General features: G+C 41.1%; 1 protein-coding gene across 6 annotated transcripts in view; it reads right to left on the reverse strand.

Moving 5' to 3' along the window:
* The window catches only part of SYCP1 (synaptonemal complex protein 1), an 80,647-nt gene that overhangs the window by 44,234 nt on the left and 18,311 nt on the right, over positions 1-18,102 (reverse strand). For all 6 annotated transcript variants that reach the window (XM_089514336.1, XM_089514339.1, XM_089514337.1 and 3 more), the window contains exons 8-17: positions 16,054-16,112; positions 14,912-14,981; positions 13,406-13,479; positions 12,101-12,209; positions 10,024-10,118; positions 9,141-9,325; positions 6,514-6,581; positions 4,413-4,474; positions 3,905-4,021; positions 2,490-2,594 (exon numbers count right to left, since the gene is read on the reverse strand). In XM_089514336.1, coding sequence (XP_089370462.1) covers positions 2,490-2,594; positions 3,905-4,021; positions 4,413-4,474; positions 6,514-6,581; positions 9,141-9,325; positions 10,024-10,118; positions 12,101-12,209; positions 13,406-13,479; positions 14,912-14,981; positions 16,054-16,112 — 944 coding nt within the window. The remainder of the gene's footprint in view (positions 1-2,489; positions 2,595-3,904; positions 4,022-4,412; positions 4,475-6,513; positions 6,582-9,140; positions 9,326-10,023; positions 10,119-12,100; positions 12,210-13,405; positions 13,480-14,911; positions 14,982-16,053; positions 16,113-18,102) is intronic.

The raw sequence follows: 18,102 nt of genomic DNA on the forward strand, positions 1-18,102 counted from the left end.
GGCTTCAAGACAGCTGCCACTCAGAGCTATTGCCAGCCCACTTGGTATATATACCCTGCAAAAGGCATTACTTTCAGGTTACAGTGAGCAAAGAAAAAAAGGCCATCAATCGTTCCTGTTTCCCTGGGAGTCTAAATGCCTCATCTTTTAAATGTCTACCACTCAGTATTGTTGTAATTCTTTATCACAGGGTCGTTTTTGAGGCCCTAAACACCTTTACTTGTAATATGCAAATTTCTCCGGAAGCTGACCAATGGGAAAGAAGCAATCAGCCCCCCTCCACTTGGGTTGGTTTTCAAGGGCTTGGAAGGAAGAGATTTTGCCTTGCAAGTTGCTGGTAAATAATAGAAGGCTTTGGGGTAGCAAAAGGCTGCAGAAATAGTTTGACCCCCCCCCCCTTAAACATCCATGGCTCAGTGCTATGGGATTCTGGGAATTGTAGTTTCTTGTGGCACCAGAGCTCTTTTGACAAAAGGAGACTGAATGGAGGCGTTGCCTGGCTGGGGGCAGAGCCTCTTGCCAGCAGTGAGAAGGCTGCGATGATGAGGAAAAGCAGGGGCTCCTCTGGTGGTCCTGGCCACTTCCCTTGGTTCCCTCCCTCCTCCTCCTCCTCCTCCTCCTCTCAGAGCTCATTCACACTCCCTGGCTTTTCTCTCCCCCCCCCCCCCTTGCACTTTGAGACCCCTTTAACTGCCAAAGCTCAATGCTCTGGAATTCTGGGGTCTGTGAGGCATTTGGCCTTCTCTGTCAGAGAGCTCTGGTGCCACAATAAACTACAATTCCCAGGATTCCATAGCACTGAGCCCTTGCAGTCCAAGCAGTGTGTTTTGGACACAGAGATCCTCCAAATGAATCCAGTCCCTAGCTTTTATATCTCTCACACACACTGCAGGAATAATAATAACCCACTTTAAGACTGCTTTAACTCAGTGCTAGGGAATCCTGGGAATGCTAGTGTTTGGGACACATTGAGACTTCTCTGTCAGTCATGGCTCTGAGGCCACAATAGACTACAATTCCCAGGATTCCCCAGCACTGAGCAGTCTCAAACTGGACCATTTCCTCAGTGTGGATGCACCTGGGGAGGAATTCTGGGCACTGCAGTTCAACTACGTTTGGAGGGTTATGGGACTCTCTGTCAGAGATAGCTCTGGGGCCACAATGTACTACAATTCCCAGCATTCCCCAGCACTAACCCAGGACAGTTAAGTCACTCTCAAACTGGATTATTTCCTCAGTGTGGATGCAGCTTTGGTGAGGAACTCTGGGCATTTCAGTCCAGCATTGTTTTATTTCTGCAGTGTGTTTTGGACCAGAGACAAGGTGACCAGGCATCCTCCTCCTTTTCCAGGACATGTCCTCCATTTGGATCATGGCTAAGAAGCATGGATTTATAATTACATGGGTGTTTTTAGCTTTTATTTTTGGCCATGTCCTACATATTTTTGCTTGGGTGCCCTACATTTTGGGGTGAGGGCATTGGTCACCTTGGTCAGAGAGCTTTCCAGGGGTTTAACTGCCATTCTGCTGTGGTGCTGGAACAGACCACCATTCCCAGAATTCCATAGCATTCAGCCAAGACAGTTAAAGTGGTCTCAAACCAGATTATTTCTCCAGTGTAGATGCAGCCCAAGCCTTTTGCCTCTCTTATGCCTGAGATTTCAAAGCCCAGCCTTGGCACCACAACAAACTACAAATCCCAGGATTCCATAGGATGGAGTGATGAGAGTGAAAGCAGTGTGGCATCAGCCTAAGTGTGCTTAATGCAGTTCTTAACATGGTGCACCTCTTGCCTACAGAGTCTCACATTTTTGTTGAACAACTTGTACCCATTAACTCCATTTCATGTCTCCTTTATTTAGTGGGGAGGAATACAGACAAAACAAGTCAAAATGAAGAAAAACCAAAGTCCCTTGACCAAAGGGTTTGGTTGTGGAATAAGCCTCTGAAATATGCAAGAGGCAATGTTAAAATAAAGCCATGTTCAATGCTCAAATGTGCTGTTTGGAATGGGGAGAGGGGGGTGGCCAGAAAGGGAAGTACATTTCCGTGATCTGTCTACGAATAATGTCAAAATGTCCTCCATTTTGATCATGCCTAAGAAACATGGATTTATATTAACATTTCTAAAAAAGCCTCAATTTTTGAGTGTCCTCCATTTTTATAAAATGTGTCCTACATTTGAAAACGTTGTCCTGCATTTGTCCTACATTTGTCCCGGTTTGGAGGTCCTCACTTATGGCAACCCTAGGTGACAGGCAAGCAACACAAAGTATATGTTTTTCTTCAAATGCAGTCCTCTGGGAGGCCATGGCAGCCAACAAGATTCCATAGACAGGTGATGAGAATGGAAAGTGCCTAACCTTGCCTGATGAAAGGGCTAGTTCTGCACTGAGGGTACTAAGTGTGTAGGCAGAAGAGATACAGACGGTTAGGGGAAAGGATTATATGCAGCTTCTATTTCAAAATATACATAACAGTCTACATACCTCTCTGATCTGAACAATATCCCTTTGTTCTTTTTCTCTTTTTTGTAATTTCTCAAAGGTTTTCTCAAAAACTTGTTTTCCATCTAAAAGCTCTTGGAGTTGCACCTGTTTAAAATTGTTAGTAGTGATGCTCAAAATTAAGTCAGTCACTAATGGAATAGAATTAGAGTTGAAAATATCTCCACAGGATTACATTTCAATCATTTTTTAAATAATAAAGCTCTGGAATGGTGTTAGACAAGCAGAATAAAACAGTCAGAATTTATATTCTTCAGTGCCACAATACACTATGAATAAGCCACCATTGTGAGGGCAGAATAACTACTTACAAATCAATTGGTCTCAAGGGCACTACAATATCTCTTTGCATACCTACAAATCTGATTTTGTTATTGTAAAACACATTGGAAACCAATACAATAATTACAGTATATAATTTTTTTTAAATAATTAAATAAGACTGTGTGTGAGAGAGAGATTATGTACTACAGAGTCCAATTTGAAGAAGGATTTGATCAACTCTTTACTTTTAATCCGAGTATCATTTGTTCACAATTGGGTGCTAGGATCCCTCTACTGGCATATTACTGCAAATTGCACTGCACCAGTGTCTAAGGTGACCCAAGTCTGATACTGATAAAGTGATAATCCTGAGACAGATATAACTTCTTTGATTGATTAGTTATATACCTTAGTCACTGGTAAATTTTATAAAAATGTATTCTGCTTTTACAGAAGAACAGGCCTCTTTGATTACCATTTTTAGGCTGGACAACAAAGCACACTGATGCAATAAAGAATAATATTCATCACACTTCAACAGTGGCCAATGTTGTGGAACAGAAATGGGGATACTCACAAGAAGACTACTTCTGGAGTCACCCCTACAAATCAGGATAATTACAGAAAGAATTACGCATAAAACATAATTTCTATCTGTAAAACAGGGTTTAAATTACCTGGTGTAATTTCTCACTCACTGTGCAGTTACACACTGTGAACTTTAGCACAGATTCAGTTACTGTGTGAGACTAAACAGGGGCAACAAAAATCCTATAGTATCATTCCAAGGTACTTTTCTAAGAAAATACATACTGTCCAATTCTCCTTTGTACACATATCTTGTAGAATATCTACGTTGCTTCCAGATAGAGGACTCTTACTGGTGAGAAATGAAATCTATTATATATCTAATCCTTCTTTTCCTTAATGTATTTTCTCTAGTAGGAGGAAAGATGGAAGAGGAATTTGAAAAGGCTGCAAATGGAAGATTATGTCTTCTGGACCTTCCATAGTTTTCTCCGAATGAGACACTCAGACTGTACAGTAAAAGACTCATCTGGAAGCACCCTTCAATATATTGTAAATGTTTTCCATCTGTGTTTAAGTTGAAAATGAAAACAAAATAGTCTAACCTTCATGATGGAGTCATTAGAATTTCTACTTTCTTTTTCCTTCATTAAGAGAATACATTCAGATTGTGCACATTCTAATTGATGCTTCAAATCTTTTTGAACTTCATTTGAACTTTCCTGAAGTGTAAAGATATTTGAACACCATTTTGTAATAAAGCATATCCATTGTATTTAAAAGCAATTATATAAAATGAATTTCTTATCAATACATAACAACTGTTAACTAGCAGAATAATCAAAGATCATGAAACCATGAGAGAAATAATTATTTTGACAGCAATGCAATAAACAGCTAATAGAGTAGAGGCAGGTAAAGTACAATCCTTCAGATGTTGCTGAACTGCACCTTCAGGTATCACTCACCATTATCTACATTGGCTAGACATAGGGGAAGATGCATTTTAGCAACATCTGAAAGGCTACACTTTGCTCACCCCGTAATACAGCAATCTCATGCATATCTATTCAGAAATAAGTTCCATTGAGGCCAGTGAAATGTTATCCTTACCAATGCTCTTGCCATTTCTTCAACCTGTTTTTCTCTATCATTTTTCAGTTTCACCACCAATTCTGCAATAAACAGAAATGGATATAACATAATAATGTAATGTTACAGATTAAAGAAAGTAAATATTATTTGTTTTTGGTCTTTACCTTATAAATTTGTTGAAATCCACACAACTCTTAAATATTTAAGTTTTTACAAGTAAAGAAGGTTGGTGATTAACTCTTTTAGAAACAAATTTCTTGCAACAAATACATTTTAGTATAAACATATTTCACATTAAATTTTTTAAGTGTTTTTGTAAAATCCTCTACATGTTTGCCAGAGAGAAAGGTATAAATACTGGGGAACCAGGATTGTTATGGATGGATCTAGCATCAAGTGTTTACCACTAACAAATCAGCTCTAAATCAGCTTTGTATACCAGTTTCCATTTTAGAGTTGGAGATTTTTTTAAAGGCTCAAACATTAACTCTACTACCTTAAATCTGTCTCTTTTGGGACCAAATAAAGATAGTATTATGCGGGATAAAGGGGTGGCCTGCACCCACCCCTTTCCCCGACAGATCAGGGCCTGAGCTGCTACAGCAGCAGCCCCGGAGGCCCTGATCTGCTGCTTTTCCAGGCCTCGGGGAAGCGGCAAAACGGCACTTCCCCGTGGCCGGGAAAGGGGTGTCCTTGGGGGTTCATGCCCCAAGGACACACCAACAGCGGCGGGGAGACAGAGAAAGGGGCCGCTCGGCCCCTTTCTCTTCAGTATTGCTGGCGCAGCCATGTAAAGGCCGCGCCAGCAATATGCGGTGTGAAAAGAGCTCCAATTTGGAGCTCCTTTCGGCGCCAATGAAAGGGCGCCACAAGCGCCTTTCAGTGGCGCCAGTATGTAACGGCCGCGCTGCGCCGTTTGGATGTGATGCAGCCATTACGTCAAAATGGCAGCGCCCATGTAGACAGGGTGCCGCCATTTTGACATACTCAGTACGTACTAGGGTTAGGGAGCATCTGAAAAGGACGCTCCCAGGCAACCCTAGCATGTACTGAGTACGTGCTTTTTTGCCCATCTGTACAGGGCCTTAGTTTTCCTAAATGCATCATTGACAACGATGTCATCTGCAAAATTTCTTCACCAAAGGGTTCTGAAAACAAGAGGGAACCAGAGTTTATCATCTGAGCAGCAAAGAAATGAACCTCTGTCTGGGGAGCCCCAGCCAGTTGTTCGTCCTCCTCAAGATGCTTGGCAAGCAGGGGTATTATCTCCTCCCATAGATGTTGATGGTATGCCCCATGCAAGCTTGAGCAGGTGGCATTGTGGAAGCAAAGGGCCAAAAAAGTGTAGAATATTTTGGCCATGTTGTTGAATTTCATCCTTGTTTATCAAAAGTAGTAGTGTCTTTCTTTTGTAAGGACTTTCAGCAGCCTCAGCCATGATGGAATCAGACTTCGGATGGTGAAGTAACTAGTCCAGCTCAGACTCCATCACATGATACAGTCTGTCTGTCTTTCTCAAGGTAGTAGGTGTTTCAGATGGAGTACTCCAGACCTGTGAACAAACCTCAATAGCAAATAAAGAACTGGAAATGAAGCTGGAGTAGATACCTTATTTTGAATCCTATAATATACAGGGTCTGGTGGTTCTGCCTCCTGATGCTTGACTTGCAAATCTAAGGTTTGAGCTATGTGTAACATTTGTTCAGTGAAGGAGCAACACCATCAATACAAACTGCAATGCTGAAGGGATGTCTTCAAGAATGGCCAAGTCAAGCTGAGAAGTCAGAAGCCGACCAAAAGTCCAAGGGATGAATAGGGTCATCGAGAACAAAGCCAAAGATCCAAAAGAATACCAAGCGAAAACACCGACCATAAGGACAAACCAGAAACAGTCCAAAATTGATAGGAAGGTAAGAATAACTCTGAACAGTTCCCCCAATGCTGCTGGTGTTGCAGAAAAAAAGGAACTGCGGATTTAAGCAGGAACTGTGCTAGTGAAGCGCTGTATATTCAGCTTGGTTGCAAAAAGACTGAAATGGCAATTAAGATACTAAAATTAACACTGCAATGTAAACTATGATTAGTTCTTAAAGTTTCATCATTTTTTTGAACAACATACCTAGTTCATCTGATTTCTTCTGAAGTTCCAAAAACAATATATCTGATGCATCATTTAATTCCTTCTGCCTATTAAAATAATTGAAATGCTTAGAGTATGATTTAACAATCAGCGTAAGCTAAATCAACAAGTCAGATGCCTATGAACTTGAAGGGAAATATAAGCTAAAAAAGGTGACTGGTGGATCTGTCTCTAGGGTGTGGTGAACCACTCTCAGTTTTATGATCATTCTTCCTACAGCTGTCCCAGGTTGTACAAGAGCTTGCCCAATGATAAACCTCTGTTAGAAACAAGGTCTGGTATCTGGATGGCTCCTGTACAACCAAGAGCAGCTGCAGGAGGAACAACAATAGCAGCTTACCTTAGATATATGCAGTCAGCCCTCTGTATCCATTATATTTAATCAAGCATCCATGGCTTGAAAATATTATATATACAGAACATTCCAAAAAGCAAACCTTAATTTTCCCATTTTAAAAAAGGGACACCATTTTACTATGCCATTGTATTTAATGGGACTTGAGCATCCATGGATTTTGGTATCCATGGGGGGGAGGGGCTCTGGAACCAAACCCCAGCAGATACCAAGGGCTCACTGTATACTACACGAACTTGCTCACTAAATGCCTATTACAGAAATAATGTCATGAACATGTGGATAGGTAAGTAATAGCTCTATTGTTTCTTTCCTACTGACAACTCTCTTTGCTGTGTCATTCTTTTCTTTTTGTCAGTGCATAAAAGGAGAAATCAAAGATTTTTTAAATACTTTTATAAAACACAGGATATCATTGGAGTTCATTTAAAAGATTATGGTGCACCATATAATTGGAATAACTAGTAAAAAGCCTGAATTTTGAGTAATGCACAAGAATGCTTGGAAGGTAGCTTATCTATCTTATTTTTTTTCTTGGTTTAAAAAGTGGTTGTTTTATTATTGTTGTTGTTGTTATTATTTAGCCTCCTTCAATTATATGTTTTAAATACTATTCAATAACGTTACGTTTTCAAATTATTTTAAAGACAATAAAAATACATTTAGCACTTTTCAGTCAAGGTTAAGCTTTTAAACCTACTAGTTTTACCAGGAAAGAGTTAGGATGTGCTCAACATCCTTATTATTGTTCAGTACTTACAGTATTTCACATATCTATTTTTGTTGAACAGCTATTTTGTGTAAAGCTAATACAAATGGCAAAACATATTTTAAAAATTCAAATTATTATCCTCTCATTAACTGAAATGACTACAGATAAATTACACAACTAAAAATTATTTCAGGAAATATACATGACTATAATGCAACTTTTTCAAAACTAAATTCAGCCCAGAGATCTGCAATAGGTTTTCCATTTTGTTTATTAACTAAATACATTCACGGAGTTTGGACACCTAGATTTACTGGGAATCTAAACTAGTATGCCCCACTCTTTGTGGCTGCTGTTTGCTCTAGGAGGGTAAAATACCAGCACCTTTGTAACCAATTGAGCAAATTAATTAGAAAAATTGAGAGTCAGATGTGTGCAACTGTTATAATACTTTCTCTATCAAATTAATAACCTCCCTTCCCACCATTACTATATTTACTGCACAGCAACAAAACCTAAAAAGTTTTGGTAGTCAGTCATACCTCTCTCTGCATACTGTGAACTTTTGTCATTAAATACATATTCAATATCCATATTGTCTTTTCCCCCCACAAGCATATTCTCATCTGCAGGTCCGGCCCTCTTTGAAAAAACAAAAAAAACCTAAAGTAAAAACCAGAAGTAGTCTTCCAATCATTTTGCAAACTCTGAGGCCCATTTTCAGCTGAAAGCATGGTGATGTGGCTCATCATGGGGCAAAAAATAAATCCTCATCCCCAGTGTAGTTGGCCTTCCACCAACCTATTCAACTGGACTGTAGACCACTCATAAGGGCAAAAATACATTTGGAACGTAATTGTACAAGTCTATTCAGTAACAGTTTCCTAAAATTAAAAAAAAAAACTATTCAGTGATCAGGAAAAGGGCCTTGGTGTTTGAAGAAGGAATTGATAGTTGGTAAGAGACTAGGAGTATAACCTGATGCTTTACAGGACACTAACTTGAGAATTAACCCTGTCATTCCTCATTCATCGCAAAGTTACTGCAGTATTTGCTGCAGAGAGAACTGCTAAACTAGAAGAAGGGAAAGTGTGGCCTTCTAGAAGTTGAAAGGGTTTAGTTCCCATCAGTTCTAGTCAGCACAGATAATAGTGAGAGATCATGGGACCTATATTCCAAAAGCCTCTGGAGTGCTATATGTTCTCCATTCTTGTGCTAATCTTCCCCTCAATGTATGTGAAGTCCCCTCTTCAATAAGAAAAGGACTTCACATGCATGGAATTGGATTGCACCAATTTCCTACTAGCAGAATATGTGATGAAAAACAGATCAAATTATTTGCCAGTGATGAAAAATGTTGGACTGCTATGTGCATCTTCCATCACCAAGAACTACACTAACTAAGTAATGGGCATTGCAGTCCAAACACACTTAGAGATCTGCATGTTCCACACTGTATACATTCTATCAAACTCGATAGTCACAATTCATCACAGTGTTATGTTATGTTTTCTTACTTACATCTAGTGCCATTTTTACCTCTTTTGTTCTTTCTCTAGCAGTTCCTTCAAATTAAAAACTTTACTCTGAAGTTCATTAATATCTGATGCATGAAGAATTTTCGTTTGTTTAAGCTCTTCTATTGTCACTTCTTTCTGTTCATTGGCTTGAATTAATGTTTTCACTGCAGCTTGCAACTCAGTTTCTAAACTCCTTAAAGTATCCTAATAAGAATAAAGAGTAATATCACATTTATTCAATTTATATATTATGACAAACTTCTACAATTAAATTACCTATAACAATTTGCCTGTTATGTTTATAATTTAATTTGTATTTGATTTTATCAACAATAATGAAATTGACATATGTGTGAATCTCTGTTTTCAACACAGCTCCTGTGAATTCACGAATGCAAAAGGGGGCAATAGAAGTAGTCTGCACCTCAGGATTATTCTGGGTTGGGGTTTTTTCCTGAATAATTACAATTAATTTAAATCTGTCTGTCTGTAGTATCATCTTCAGTCACTAGGTGATAGAATTCTCTAAACTTCTCTGATTACTAGAAAGGAATCTGTAGTTGGCGTTAGGATATTAATTTATCCAAAAGCCTTCTAGGCCACTCCATTTGATATTTTCATCTCTAGGGGGCCCAGACTGTTCAAGCAATTGAGAGTGGGGGGGGGGGGGAGAATGAGAGATGCTCCTGTTGTCTCTTAAGTTAAGAGAGGAAAATAAGGAGAAGGAAAGACTACATGAGCACCTGCATAGAGGAAAGAGAAAGACCTAGATAGAAGAGAAAAGAGAGGAGATGTGGGAGGGAAGATAAATAACAAAATTAAAATGAAATTGCACTGGAGGTGGGTGGCAGGGAATAAGATGTACTTCTGCTAGGTTTACAAAACATATTCCAAGATCATACCTCTGTCTTTTGCAAAGAACTTTTAGCTTCTACCAGTTCTGTCAACAAGCTCTGTTTTTTGCTTTGTGACTCTTTCAGTATCTCATCTTGTTGTTCTAAATTTTAAGTATTAAACATTTTAAAAGTCAGTCATTTTTACAGGACTGTGTGAAAAGGATATGTCACAATCTGACCAACAAGATATATTATTTTTCCAGTTAAATCAATGTAGTTAGTCTTTTTAGTACAGTATAGCAAATATGCTCTGGCTAGCAAACCATACTCTCACTGAAGCCAAGGATATCCTTCCTGAGCCTAAGTCAAAGGCTGAGCCAAAGTCACCTCCGTCCTTTAATTTCTGTCCAGCATTCAGCTGCATGCATTATCACATCCACCCACCGCTCTGACCACATCTCTCCTGTGTTGGCATCCCTTCACTGGCTCCCACTCCCTTTCTGCATTCAGTATAAGCTCCTGCTGTCAACGTTTAAAGCCCTCCATGGGCTGGCCCCTCCCTACTTATCAGACCTTATTTCCCCTCACCTTCCCACTAGGGCCCTCCATTCTGGTAGTCAAGGTCTGCTGTCCCAGCCCAGGATTTCCTCTGCCCCATCTCGGATTCGCCCCTTTTCACTTGCTGCCCCTCACTCCTGGAACCTTCTTCCCCCACGAGCAAGAGCCATCACTTCCTTAACCAGCTTCAAAACGGAGCTGAAGACCATCCTGTTCAGAGAAGCGTTCCCAGGCATTGCATAATTGTCACTTGCTATTTGATGTTCTTTTGTTGTCTGTTTTATTGAATCATTTCCTGTATTGCTATGTATTTTATATGTATTATCTTACTAGACAGGCCCCTTCCCCACCACCACTCCCTTCTCCTTCTGTGTCGTGTCTTTTTAGATTGTAAGCCTGAGGGCAGGGAACCGTCCAATTAAAAAGATTGTATGTACAGTGCTGTGTAAATTTACAGCGCTTTATAAATAAAGGTTAATAATAATAATAATAATAATAATAATAATAATAATGGTGGACATAGGACAGACCTGGATTTAATGGTCAGTTTCTGAAAATATCTTTAGCAGACTGACAAAAATTTCTGACACCCAGCTATTTAGTAATCGAAGCAACAAAAGGATTCCTCTACAAACCCCACATCATGCTGTAATGAAGAAGGCATGGAATAACCTCTGGCAAAGGTGAGGTTATATACAAATGTAATTTTAAAACAGCAATCATTCTGTGGAGTTTTCATTGAGAAAGAATGGCTGACACCTGCCTTCATGATATAAGAGACAGTTGTGCATACCAACATCCCAACTAAGAAAAATAATTAAGGGCGCGTTCCGGACAGGCCCTATGGGGCGCCGTCGTTACATGCGAGGGGTGGTGCTTCCTGACACGCCTTACCCCTTGCACGTAACGAGTACGTCAAAATGGCGGCACCGCATACAGATGGGTGCCGCCATTTTGACATTGCGGATGCACAGCGTCCGGACGTCGTGCGCCGGAAGTGGCGGCGCAAGTGCACACCTTGCGGTACCTCTTCCGGGGCGCAGGTAGAAGTGCCATTTTGGCGCTTCTTTCTTGCTGTGCCCAGGAACCACGTGGTTTGGTTGCTGCAGTTCCCGGACGCAGCAACCAGCAGCGGCACGAGACCGCCCGTTTTGGGCGGTCTGTAACACGCCAAGGTTCTGAGGGCAACCTTGTGTTCACTTCTCTAACCTAGCAAACCATTTAGATTATAATTATAAGGGTTGTTCGACAGTAGAACACACTCCCTCAGAGTGTAGTGGAGTCTCCTTCTTTGGAGGTCTTTAAACAGAGGCTGGATGGCCATCTGTCGGGGATACTGATTGTGAGTTCCTGCATGGCAGGGGGTTGCCTGGATGGCCCTTGTGGTATCTTCCAACTCTATGCTTCCTATCAACCAGCATTAGACCATGGACACGGACCCAAGAAGTTGTGTCTAAAACTCCAGGCATCAAGTTGATCTCGTTGTCTGTACTTATTATGGTAGTATTTATAAAGGTTGTTTGTACTTTATAATGTATAGAAATGTACTTGCTGTTGCTATTTGGAGTAGTTATAAAATGCTTACTTCGTACTTCTTCTAACTCAGCAATTAGCTCTCTTGATTCCTGTAAATGAATGCTTATGTGTTTCATTTTATCATCTTTTTCTCCATTTTGCATTGTCAATAATGATACCTAGTAAAATGAAAAATAATTGACACATACAAATATTAAATAAGCATGTCTAGGATATGGCACACAGACAATTTTAAGTTCACATTTCAATTTCATGTGTTGTGTTCTGTGTAACATCCTACAAAATAATCTTAGAACCTTGTGACAGTGAGAACGTTTAAAGTTAAAACTAAACTGAGGGAGAAAGATTTCAGAAGGTTCCAGGGCAATTCCCACCCTCCCTTTGACCATGGGAAGCTGTACTTATCATTTCTGAAAACACTGGTCCTTCAGTTAAAAAAACAGCCTCCAAAGAATATGAAATCATGAGGCTCATAAACTATGGCTCCTAAAGTGTACCATATATACTTGACTATAAATTGACCTCACGTCAAGGGCAGATTTTGGGACCAAAATTATGGATTTTGATATGACCCATGGATGTTGATAGTAAAACCTAGGGGCATGTAACAAAAGATCTAAGAGATGAAAAAAGGAAAACAATGCCAAAGAGTTTACAAAATTCCATCAGGCATAACTGTTTGTGCTCACAGTAATGGCTGAATGGATGAGAGTGGCGGGGGGGGGGTCATGGGCTTACAGGGCAGATTACTTTCTTGCCTATCACCATGGAATGATTCCTTTTTTACATAAGATTAAAAGTGCAGTGCTTGTCCTTTTGACTTGACTGGCAGCTTCCACTGCCAGACACTAGGCAATCTGAAGAGGCCAGCTAACATTGGGATTGAAGCAGCCAGAGTCTGTGATTGAAAACTGAAAGTAGCTGAAGAGTGTGGTTTCTTTGAAGCTGCTGCACTGGCAGATGAAAAGGAACTGGGAGCTCCTTAGGTGGGATTGCTGGAGGTAGGCAAAATACTTCTAAAAGATTTTAGAAGCTTCTGAACAATGCATTGCACAGGTGCAGGATAGCCCATTTCTGTGAGTCACACAGATCACAAAGAAGAATATTATCTGTCTAAATGTGTCATTAAACAACTCTATAGTGCACGCACTGGTGAGTCGAATGTGAGTCATTCATTGCAGATGAATTCAAGAAGAGACCTCAGACTAAATATATTTCAAAACTATTCTGTCTTTTGCTTGTTCCAATAAAGATATTACCAAAGGATGGATTTTGGTTCTTGTTGTGTTTTTTTGCAAACTATACGTTATTTATAATTAACTTGTGTTACAAATATTAGTTAACAATAATAAACCTGCTTTTCCATGGCATTCATCTCTCTTCTGTGTTCTTTGTCAAGCTGTGCCATTTTTTCTGCTTCTTCTTTTACTTCCCAGATTTTAAAAAAGTAATAATAATTAAATCAATAAAAACAACCCTTTTTATTCTTATACTAAACATAATGCTAACTGAAGGAAATATCAAAGCAATGAGAAACAAAATCACAATAAACAGAAGGATGGTCAGTCTGGCAGCAGCCTCTTTCCAGTTTCATTTTTCAGGAAGGCAAGAGCAGACATATTACAAGTTTGTCAGAGGGTAGAAGAGGGTGAGAAGTCGGGTTGGGATCCCGCCATGGAGGACGACGCCTTGGAGGACCTAGAGGATGCCCAAAGGGGCGGGAGCAGGTCAGGGGAAGGAGCAACAGCTGGGGCAGGAACCGAGGTGGAGGAGAGGGCGGGGCCAGGAGATAGAAAAGGAGAAACGCTGGAGGCACCGGGGGGCGGGCAGCAAGTGGAAACAGGGAGGCAGACTGCGTCGCGGGAGACAGAGACAACAGGATATGAGGCCGAGGTAGAGGCTTGGGTGTGGGACGCTTTTGCAGCTGAGATTACCCGACATCATCTAAGAGGCCATCGCCACGGCCCCAGTGGAAGAGGTGAGACGCACCCGGCGGGCAGAAGTTGGCGGCCTCCTTTGCGTGAGCACCCCACTGCTAATGACCCCGAGCCCTATCAAGCTCGTACCGTTCTTCTACCCGGGCCTCGCTTGCGGTGGGATATTAGAGGCAGGTGCTGGCCCGTGGCCCATGAAGCAAAGGGCCATCCACACCCGGAATCCAATGTAACCTTATACGACTCGGACGTCGAGACACCCTAAACCACCGCTGTTTTAAGGGACTCTGGTTTATTAGAAGCCCAGTTGGCTATGACTTTGTGTTGTTTGGGGCAGTGGCGTAACTGTCGGAGTTCGGTTGCCTGCAGGCTTCTGTTGTGTTTATTAAAGTTGTTGGAAGCATCCTTCAGTGTCTTGTTCTCCCTATGGATCCTATGGGACCACCTCACCCCACCGACAGAGCCAGGGGCCCAGCGACAAAGTCATATTTAATGTGCCAGATATCTAAGCCAGAATCCCTCTAAGAAGGGTAATTCCTGACTGTATGCAGGACTGACTCTTGTGTAATGTCTTCCAATGTTAATAGTATTTAAATACAAAATACAAGCAATTTCACTAGTTTTGCTTCAGATATGTTTAAAATAAAGCAAATAAAGCTAGCAAAATATGGAATAACAATTAGAAATCCCAGGCCAAAGAACACTGGTTATCTTTGAAAAGCCATTTTACTTGTCCCTTTTAGCAATTTCAAGGAGTTTAAAATGGCTGTTGTATAGAATCAAACAGGAAAGCAGATAAAATTATTATTCAAACCATTTATCAACTCATACTGACCATTGTTCGTTAGGCTTTTTTGGTTCTGCAGCAGGGGACAAAGTGATAACCTACAGCATACAACACATAAAATGTAATTTTAAACTCTCACATTTAAAATACATTTCCAGTCTGGAGTTCTCTGCTTGTACACGAAGTTCCTCGAAGGCCTGTATCATTCTCTGAAAGATGCAAATAAATGTTTGGAAACAAAAAATATAGAATGGAATTTAGAGCAGGCAGTCACTATCAATTGTTTCTTAAGATTTTTTTTAAAAAAAATCCTTTAATTCATGGCATTACTGAAATTAAACCAACATTTTTTCATCAGCTCCAGAGACTAGAATACAAAAGTCAATGGATTCAAATTACAAGAAAAGATTCTGCTAAAGATTAAAAACTTCTTAACAGTAAGAACTGTTCAACAATGGGACAGGCTGCCTTGCAGGATGGTAGACTCTCCTTCTTTACAAGTCTTTAAACAGAGGTTGGATGGCCATTTGTAGGGAATGTTTTGATTCTGAATCTATGATTCTATGAATCTAGGTAGAAAAAAACATGTATAAACAATTCCTCTGCTATTTTTTACCAACAACAGGAAGCACATCTGGAAACCCAAATAGAGAAATGTACCTGTGGAAAAGAAGTGAGACGAGAAGTAAACCCTTCCCTCAAAGTTTCCACTTTTTTCCTTGAATGTGCCACTCCAGGCATTTCTAAAACAAGGTAAAAGAAGCTAGGATTTTTAGATGTAGGCCTCCCACCTAATCTTCAATTCAGCCCTATTGCCATAATAATGCTGACTAATTATATTTAATTATAATATTAATTGTGTTATTGGTAATACAGATCAAAAGTGTGAGAAATTTCTCCCAGCAATTTGATGCATGTATATATGAGGCGGGAGAAGGGGGAGGGAAGTAACTGCTGTAGAAACTCACACAATAGACCAGCTGCCAATCTAGACCAAACCAATTTTGTACTATCTGTCCACAGTCCTAGATTACTCCTGGGCCAGCCATTACTCATCACTTTCCTTCCTTCTTTAATTGCATTTATCTATTTCATTTCTTCAAATAACTATGAGGCTGTGGAAGTAAGAGATAGAGTTTGGTAAAAGAGACAACTGAGAATGCCTGAGAGAATGTGGAATGCAGCCCAAGATTATTTCTACCATTACTGAGGACTCCTTGATATATTCTAATAGAGATGCTCCATTACATTATTCTGAAATCTTTTGTCTTTGTTCTTTACCTCAATGTTATTGTTAAGATCCACATACATCTGTCTGGTTTCTTCTCGTTCTTGTTCATCTAAAGCAAAATTAACAATAAGGCTGATAAATAATATTAATATGTAACAAATTCTGATATAGAGTACCAAAATACCAATGAAGAAAACCAACTGCTTATCATTTCAATATATATAATTTCTCAAGCACTGGTAAATCTTCACAACAACTCAAAGTGCCTTTTTACCTATCCCTATCATACAGGCAGATTTAGGAGATTATCACACAAGAAATATGCACCAGGTTACATGTGGGTTATAACCATCAGCAACGAATCTTGTTGCAATGCTCCATGCCCAAGCAGTAGGCAACTCAGGAAAATCCTGTTCTTGAAAAGCTGTGGGAGAAGCCTGGGTTGGATATGGGTTGCCTACTTCCTGGGCACAGAGCAATACAATAAGATCTGTTGCTAATGGTTACAAACCGCGTGTAACCCAGAGTGGATTTTGCATGAGATAATATCAGTTTATAAATCAGGGTTGGCACCTACTACAGTAGTTAGAGATTTGTAACTACAGATCCATAACTGCTCTGTATTCACTAACACTATGTAGATTTATTGTAAAACTACATAAATGCCACTCCAGGCCACCTTAAGAGCCAGCAGCCATATTGGGTGAAGGATGTCCATTCATTTTCTGATCAGGGCACAAGAATGATGATGTTTCTACTCCCTATCCTGCCAGTGAGTGATGCTGTGACAATTAGAAGCAGGACTCCAGTTGTAAGTTCTTGTCAAAGCCTCGTGTGGTGGTGGGACAGGAGTGGAAACATCATTTTCTTTATGTCTTGGGTTGGGGAAGGGTAAGGCCAGAAGACATTACTTAGTTCTTCCTCATGGCTTCTGTGACTCGTGCAAATTGGCTGAGACTGCACAGTGACTGCACAGTGCATCATTTAGAACTTTTAGAACATTACAAAGGCAGTATTTTATTTATTTATTGAGGTATTTATATCCCGCCCTTCAGCCCTAATGGCTCTCAGGGCAGCTTACAATATTATTTTTAATCAGACAGTTCCCTGCCCTCAGGCTTACAATCTAAAAGACACGAAACAAAAGGAGAAGGGAATGATGGAGGGAATGGGGATGAGGTCCAGTCGTTCTTCTCTCCCTCTAAGGCCTGGACCAAGGCAGATGGATTGGAGGGAGGGCTCTTCCTTCTTCCAGGCTAGTCCTGATGGAACTGGACTTGCCTGGCGAACTCCCTCTCAGGCCGGCAGATGGCAGTTGTGGAGGGCGGAGTCTCCTTCCTTCAGGCTTAGTCCTGATGGAACTGGACTTGCCTGGCGAACTCCCTCTCAGGCCAGCAGATGGCAGTTGTGGAGGGCGGAGTCTCCTTCCTTCAGGCTTAGTCCTGATGGAGCTGGACTTGCCTGGCCAACTCCCTCTCAGGCCGGCAGATGGCAGTTGTGGAGGGCGGAGTCTCCTTCCTTCAGGCTTAGTCCTGATGGAACTGGACTTGCCTGGCGAACTCCCTCTCAGGCCGGCAGATGGCAGTTGTGGAGGGCGGAGTCTCCTTCCTTCAGGCTTAGTCCTGATGGAGCTGGACTTGCCTGGCCAACTCCCTCTCAGGCCGGCAGATGGCAGTTGTGGAGGGCGGAGTCTCCTTCCTTCAGGCTTAGTCCTGATGGAGCTGGACTTGCCTGGCCAACTCCCTCTCAGGCCGGCAGATGGCAGTTGTGGAGGGCGGAGTCTCCTTCCTTCAGGCTTAGTCCTGATGGAGCTGGACTTGCCTGGCGAACTCCCTCTCAGGCCGGCAGATGGCAGTTGTGGAGGGTGGAGTCTCCTTCCTTCAGGCTTAGTCCTGATGGAGCTGGACTTGCCTGGCCAACTCCCTCTCAGGCCGGCAGATGGCAGTTGTGGAGGGCGGAGTCTCCTTCCTCACTCACCTCCACCAACCCTATATAAAGGGCTTCCCACCCAAACTGCCAAATGATTTTTGTCTGCCATTGCAGCAGCAATGAAGGAATTGCATTTGTTGGCTACTTTCAGTTTTTGACAACAGCCTCTG

This window comes from Sceloporus occidentalis, unplaced genomic scaffold (genome assembly GCF_023333645.1).
Source record: "Sceloporus occidentalis isolate IW3139 unplaced genomic scaffold, rSceOcc1.0.p SCAF_3, whole genome shotgun sequence".
Lineage (NCBI taxonomy): Eukaryota > Metazoa > Chordata > Lepidosauria > Squamata > Phrynosomatidae > Sceloporus > Sceloporus occidentalis.